The sequence below is a fragment of the Mandrillus leucophaeus genome, unplaced genomic scaffold (genome assembly GCF_000951045.1).
Source record: "Mandrillus leucophaeus isolate KB7577 unplaced genomic scaffold, Mleu.le_1.0 Scaffold123, whole genome shotgun sequence".
NCBI classification, from domain to species: domain Eukaryota; kingdom Metazoa; phylum Chordata; class Mammalia; order Primates; family Cercopithecidae; genus Mandrillus; species Mandrillus leucophaeus.
In genome coordinates, this window is record NW_012100654.1 from 5,976,732 (window position 1) to 5,984,554 (window position 7,823).

General features: G+C 35.3%; 1 protein-coding gene across 2 annotated transcripts in view; it reads right to left on the reverse strand.

The window, feature by feature from the left end:
* Positions 1-7,823, reverse strand: part of STXBP5L (syntaxin binding protein 5-like) — a 503,509-nt gene that overhangs the window by 186,145 nt on the left and 309,541 nt on the right. For both annotated transcript variants that reach the window (XM_011971605.1, XM_011971604.1), the window contains exon 12: positions 3,244-3,316. In XM_011971605.1, the coding sequence (XP_011826995.1) occupies positions 3,244-3,316 (73 nt within the window). The remainder of the gene's footprint in view (positions 1-3,243; positions 3,317-7,823) is intronic.

The window sequence follows — 7,823 nt, forward strand, 5'->3', positions numbered from 1 at the left end:
ACCTATACAACCATTGTTACCTTGGAAGTAAAGAACTTGTTTCATATTTTATAATACTTCAAACTTTTGAATGGATGTTAAAATGAATTAAGACTTTGAGACCATTGGAAAGGAATGATTGTATCTTATATGTGAGGACATGAGTTTTGGGGATTCAGGAGAAGAATGCTATGATTGGGATGTTTTTCACCTTCACAGGGGCAGATTCCTCATGAATAGATTAATGCCTTCCCTCAGGGAGGAGTTCCCACTCTTAGTTCCTACGAGAGCTGGTTGTTTAAAAAAGCCTGAAACCTGTCCCCTCTCTCTCTTGCTTTCTTTCTCACCATGTGATTTCTGCACATTCTGACTTCCCTTCACTTTCTGCAATGAGTAGAAATAGCCTGAGACCCTCAACAGATGCAGACACTCAAACTTGGACTTTCTAGACATCAGAATTGTGAACCAAAATATCATTTTTCTTTATAAATTATCTAGCCTTGAGTATTCCTTCATAACAATATAAAAGGGACTAAGACAAAGACGTAATAGATAGGAAACTTTTAAATTTTTTGCAGGAATAATGAAAAGATGTGTGTCATATGTAGGTTTGTGTGTATGTGACTGTGTATATCCAAAAGATCATTTCCTATGTAAACTAGAGAACATAGTTGGAATGAAGACTTATGGATGTAATAACTTTCATATCCTCAAGCTTACTATAACCTTAAAAAGGAAATGAGTATGAAATCAAATTTAAAATCCCTGTAGCTATTTAGAACATCGTATGTACCAGGCACTACGCAAGGAGGAAATTAGTATTATTCTATGCCATATCTGTTCCAGGTGTCATCATATAACTTCTGAAACTATGTGTTTTTTTAGGGTAGGAGGTGCCTGTTAGAAAACAGTTTTTTCTCATATTATTAGGAACTTAATTAAAAAATTAGGAGTTTAGTCCAATCTCCAGAAAATATGGGGTGTGTGTGTGTGTGTGTGTGTGTGTGTGTGTGTGTATGTGTATGTGTGTGTGTTCTGGCAGCAGTTCTCTTTCTACCAATCTGAAATGTTGCACATAGTATCCCAAATAAGAATAGTTATATATGCAAAATCAGGTTAAAGGAACAATTCATGTCTCTTTAAGTGACAAGTAGGTTAAACTAGAGGTACCAGAGGTTAAACTAGATATATCAGAGATTCTCTGTTTCAGAGTACAAATTATTAACATTTCTAAGATTAAAGAGTTAGAAGATAAATGGATCCCCTTGAAGACAAGGCCTACAATTTAGAATTTGATAATAGCAAGAGGTAACAATAATAGGCTCCTGACAAAGTTAAATATTATGAAATTTTTTGAGAAAAATTATTTTAGTACATTGGCAAAGAGTAGGCAAAAAGATATTAAAAAGAGAAGTAGCTAAAAATTTACAAGAGGAATTTAGACATAAAAGTATAAACTGGTTGCTGTGAAAATAGAAATGAAGATATGAATCCAAGAAATCAAGAATAGAAATAATTTCTAAACCCTAATGCTTGCCTTTGGGTTGGGGATTAAATGGCGAGAAAAAGATAAAAAGAAAAAAAAAATGAAAAGGATTCCAAAGTTATAACTTGTTCAACATTCAATATAGCTGAGAGGTAACCATTTGGAGGGAAAAAGAACATACTCAGTTTTTGACATGTTAAATTCCATGTAACAGCCAATGAAGTGGGAATGCCACAGAGATTTTAATACATGCTAAAAAAGGTAAAATGTTAGAGAAAACTTGCAAACAAAATGTTAATTCACATACTTATATAGGGTAATGAAAACCACAAGAATGTATGTATACATAAAATGGTAACTTTTATGTTATGCATATTCTGTCACAATAAAATAAAATTTAAATGAAAGAATATATATATATACAGTGTATATATATATAATATATATACACACACACACACACACACATACACACACTGAAGAAAGTGGCCATGAAAGGTAAAGTATAATGGGCCTGCAAGGATGTTAGATACTTAGGCAAAGTATGAGTAACCAACAAATATGACATACAAAGAAGAGTTGAATACCAATGAGATTAGAAGAGTATATTTTAATAAGACTCATATTAGAACTTCTTAGAGGAATAAGCATAAATCCTTACAGCTACACAAAAAGTCTTATGTTGATAATTAGGGCAGCTAAGCAGAATTCCCAGTTATGATGATTTCATGGCCCAAATCCTGCATCCCTTTTAAAATCCTGAGAATAATATCTGCAAATTAGTATGAGGAAGAACCCTGGATCTTACATTTACAAACAACTTGAAGAGTAGAATTCGGATTGATTTATTCAACAAAAATTTATTGAGATCTGACTCCATGTGGAGACAGAGCCCCTCCTTCATGGAGTCTACAGCCTAGCGGGAAGACAATCTTTAAGCAACAGCAAATAGAAAATTGTATCTGTGTCAAAAGCTATGAAGAGAGAAATGTGGGGGTTATGAGAGCCCATATTAGGATATGTTACCAAATTATACAGATAATGAATTTTTTAAAAAAATAGGGAAGTGATATCTGACTTGAGAATCTTACAGATAAGATGTTGGTAAAGAGAAAAATTGAAGAGAAAGTTATTCCAGACCAAGGAGAGACAACTTACAAAATTGTATTACAAATATATGAGGCTAAAAAATCAGTGGAAGAACATAAAATGATGGAAATTAGTTTCATGCTATTACCATTATAATAAAAATGGACAGAAGATTTTTACTGACAATGTAAAGGAGTGGAGAGCACCACTATAATAGCAGTATTCTACACTTTTTTCAATTGCCTGTAACATAATGAAAAAGGAAAAAAGTAAAAGAAGGCCCCAGTCTTCTCTGCCCCTGAGATTCTGGTGTTCTGTGTTGTCTGCTGCAGTAGCGCAATAATACTTTTATCATGTGTCATTTTCCATTACTCAGCTATCACATTGCACAAGTTTTCATAATGATTGATTTTCTTTAAGGAAACAACAAAAATGTGATCAATTTTATGTGTCCTGAGTCTTCAATGTTTCTGTCCAAACATCAGGTGCTGCCTTTAAGTTGTCTTACAGTTTTCTCAGTGTTTCCCAAATTCTCCTGGTTTCATTTTCACCATTGAACCAAAGTGCATTTCTGTAATTCTAGCAAACCAATATTCACACAAAGAATATTTCCGATCTAAAGAATACAAATGCCAATTATCTAAAATAAATAGAGTTTAAAAGTGTTAATCTGTACATGGATAACTTACTTGCTTTGTGTCAGATCAACTACAATGAGATCTTTCTCCAGAAGTACTACGACAGCATAGGGTTCTTGAAATTCTACAAGTTAAAAAAAAAAAAAGAAAAGTTTCCATATTGTATATATTATAAAATCAGCAAAACTGCACTTCCTTTATCCCTATACAAATATTATTTAAATGATGTGAGAAGACCAAACTATAAACCAAAGTAAGAAGTAACAAAGAGCACTTAAAAAATGTGCTTCTCAAATTTAATATTAAGATCACTAGAAAGAACAACAAAAAATTAAAAGTAGCATAGTATAGAGTTAAATATATCTCAATAATCATGGAGTGATGATAATATTGGATTATGTGAAGACAGTGAATCTGTCACCTGATCTCACAAACATTTATCTTTTTCTTCCATAACCTTTGTATTTTAGATCTGATTTTATGCCTACAAGGAGATGTACTGGGGAATAGTATCTCTGCTTCTCTGAGATATGACATATATTCACGTCTGTATAAGAACAACACTGCTTAGAATAAAAAGTTTACTTTAAATTCAATGTAATTAGAAATATATTTATAGGTTGTGTAAACACATCAGATCAATCTGGTTCAACTTTAAGATAACAAAGCTCTTCAGTTGCCATGGACACCCAGATTGAAGGCCACAAACACGCCAAGATAAACCAAGCATGCAACCACAGGTAGAAGCTAAGTGTCCAGAACAAGGAACATGCACTAAAATTAAGAAGCATACATTGCATGGCGGGCTGCAGGATCCAATCAGACAGCCCTGGTATCACACCAGGGAAGGATCCAATCAGAGCATACCTCCTGACATCATCCTATGGCAAGATCCAATTAGGATCATGCCTCATTACCCTCAGACTATAAAACCTGCCCCAATCCTCAGCTTGGGGAGACAGATTTGAGATCTGTCTCCTTGCCAGTTCACTCACAATAAACCTTTCTTGCTGCAAAAACTTGGTTCTTCAGTGTTTGGCTTTCCATTGTGCATGGGCAAATGGACCCAGTTTAGTTCAACAACAAAGTTGGTGACCCAGATCAGACTTCTCTAAATCCTTTCAGGAGATTTTTGCCTGTGGCTCACTAGCTCCATATTAGGGATGGGATCCACCTGAGGGTCTGAGCAGCTGTCCAGGTGTTTTACTCAGTGATTTGCTCTTGGTTCCTGTCTCTCCAGCATGGCCCTGCTGACTTTTGGTGCTTTTACTTTCATTTTTGCAGCAAAGAGAAGTTTTGAATTTTGGAACACATTTTTTCATTATTTTTATTTTTATTTTGTGGTGAATTAATCTCTGTACAAGTGACCAACTCTCAGCTCCTTTCTTATCAACTTCCACTAGGGGGCCTTGTCAACCTCCACAAGGGGGCTTTGTTAGGGGATTTCAACTTTAATTGAAAGGAGAATAAGGGGTATGTTCACGTGGTACTCTTGATTATAAATTTGACTAGGAACTTGACTGGGAACTTGGAACTTGGATGTGTATATGTGTATGTGTTAAGTTTCGGGTTTGTCTAGTCACTTGTTTAATGTTGTTAAGACCACTCAGCAAACCCTGAAGAAGCTGCCAGTGGCAGCCAAGGAGGCCTGACTCAGGGTTGCTGTCTACTACAATCAACTAGACTGAGCAAATTATTTGCTTGATTATGGGCTGGAGATCAGCCTTCCCCATCCAGAATGGATTAAAGATGTCTGAAGCTTATAGGGACAAGTTTGAGCCTTGTCTGTTTGCTCCCATTGAGCGGATCAAACTCAGAGTCCAAAATGCTGTGGTTTGTCTTGTTTGATTGGCTGTTTCTGTTTCTGTTTGTATTCTGATATAAGCAGTAATATTTGGCTTAAACAGTGGTTAACATTTTGATAGTACAGAAACAGCCTAATTAGAAAATTATTTAATTGAGGGACTACATTGCTCCCTCCAGCCCTTTTAGGTACTCCTAGGTGACTAGGGGATACCCAACCCATTGGTGATTCACTGGGAAGGAATCTCCATAAGTGCCACATTACAGACCCAAAAAATATATATCTCTGTCTAGTGCAGGGCCTTGCTCTAACCATCTGAGATAAACCTCCAAGCAAAATGAGGAATGTAATTGTAGCAGGACTTCAGCAGAACAAGGCATAAAGGTACAACAGTGGCCAAAGAAAATGCTTCTTCCTTTCTTGTGGTCTTTAAAGCCTTCGGGCAATACAGTAACATTGACCCGAACACCCAGGTAACCTAAGAGTTTTATCAGTCAGAGTGTCCCTGGTATAAGAGGAAAACTACAAAAAGTAGAAAAGGTGTTGGGAATATCAATATCTCAAGTAGTCGAGATTGCCTTTAAGGCATTTAATTCATCTTGTTCAAGTCCAGGAAGGGCAAAAGCAATGCAACATGAGACAACAAGCTATGCTGCTTGCTGTGGCTCTTGCCCACAACCAGTTGAGGCACAAGATGGAGCATGCTAGGAAAAACAAATGGCCATGGGTAAGACCCCTAGGGACCCCACTGCTGGCCAAAATGGCCATACAGTCTTGAGGCCATGATGTGCATATTGTAAACAAGAGGACCATTGGAAATGGGAACGCCCTAACCATCCTGGGCAGGTGGAGGAAGAAGCTGCCCATCAATCAGCCCACCAGATACCACAGTTTCTGATAGGATTAAAAATAATGGGACTGGGGATCCTCTATGATCTAGGAACGTTGGGTAATAACTAATGTAGAAAAGAGACTTATGAGCTTTCTAATTTACTCTAGCGCTAAACTTCTTCCACTAGTTCCTCTCTTCCTGCCGGTCCACCTGACTACTTTACTACTCTGGTTTCTCTGAAATTCAGTAAGGGGTTTCAGCTACATGGAACAGAAAAATTTAAACTAAAAATGTTAGTTTGACAGTGATGAAGTTTGAATCTAACTGCCCCTTTCAACTAGTGAGTTATGCCTGACATATGGCTAAAGTTTTAAAAATTAAAGCTACATGATCATTATTTGTATCTGGCTGCATGTAAAAGTCTGGCTGTATTTGTCTATGATACCAAATTGACTTACAAATAGATGAGTACTCATAAATCAAGCAAATAAGACCAGGCACTTTTCAAGTTCATGTGACTTAGAAATTTTTTGGCACATGGGAAGAGTTCAAGATTGTCGAATTGATGGGAATGCCTGTGTCCTCTGAATTATTGGACTTTAAGGTCATTACTTTTATAATGTTTGCCTGACATGCAGTTATATAAAATAATTAATAGATAAATAATTTGGAATGATGACTAGCTTTGTCTATTACCTGTTTTCATAAGTAATCTCAGCACACTGCTAAAAACAAAGAAATAAAGGTAAATGGGATAAATAGCTAAAAATAAATTTTTATGTAATTTGAAATCCTAAATTAAATAATAGATACTCATTAAATGTACAAGTCATTTTCAAATGTGATAAAAACTGAAACAAACTGCTGAACATAAATAGAGTTGTCCTTGGTTTCTTAAATTTAATAGAAAGACTAGAAAGACTAATAGAAAGATTAAATATGCATAAAAATATGTTATAGGGAAATATCTTTTTCTGACAATTATAAAATGGCTCTTGGCCAAGCATGGTGGCTCATGCCTATAATCTCAGCACTTTGGGAGGCTAAGGTGGGAGGATTGCTTGAGGCCAGAAGTTTGAGACCACCCTGGGTAACAAGGCAAGACTACATCTCTACAAAAAATAAAATAATTAGCCAGGTATGGTGACACACACTTAGAGTTTCAGCTACCTGGGAGGCTGAGGTGAGAGGATTGCCTGAGCCCAACAGTTTGAGGCTGCAGTGAGCCATGATCATGACACTGCACTTGAGCCTGGGCAAAAGAGCAAGACCCTGTCTCTAAAACAAACATAAAAAATTGAAAAATATTAAAAATAAAATGGTTCTTATCTATTAAATAATGATATGTAACAGGCAATTCAAGATTTTGTACTTCCTATGTTTTTAATAAAATTTAAGGTTACTAGAAGCTAAAAATTCCAGTTGATATATAATTCTGTATATAAAATATACCAAAGTCAGGTGTGTTTAATAAGAGAAAAAAATTATAAGTGGAAAAAAATATCTTTTATTGAGAAAAATATTTTTTTCTAAGTCAAAGGTTATTTAAAGGGAGTGTCAAAATGTGGATTTAGGAAGGAAATAGAAACAAGATAGAAAGGAACTGTAAATAAGAGAGAGAGAAAGAGATGTAAGAAAAGTTATAGATGTAAAGATAAGAGAATAATTTTGTATGAGAAAGTCTTGCATGGTAAATCTTTTTCCTAGAGTGACATGATTGCTTACTTAAGAAGAAAGAGGACGTATAGAGTGAGGCAGAGTGTCTCAGTAATGCATAGATGGTCTGAGTAAATCATGATAAGGTTCATGAATGGGAACTTGTGAAGGAAATTCTGGGTGTGATTAAGCTAGCTATAATTAAAAGAAATTATTTGTGACAGTCTTTCCAAAGAATAAACTTTGATGTTAAAATACACTGATACAAAGTTTAAAAATTTGGTCCCCTATGTTAAAACAACAAAGGCTTCTTTTCTTTTCTTTTTCTTTTTCTTTTTT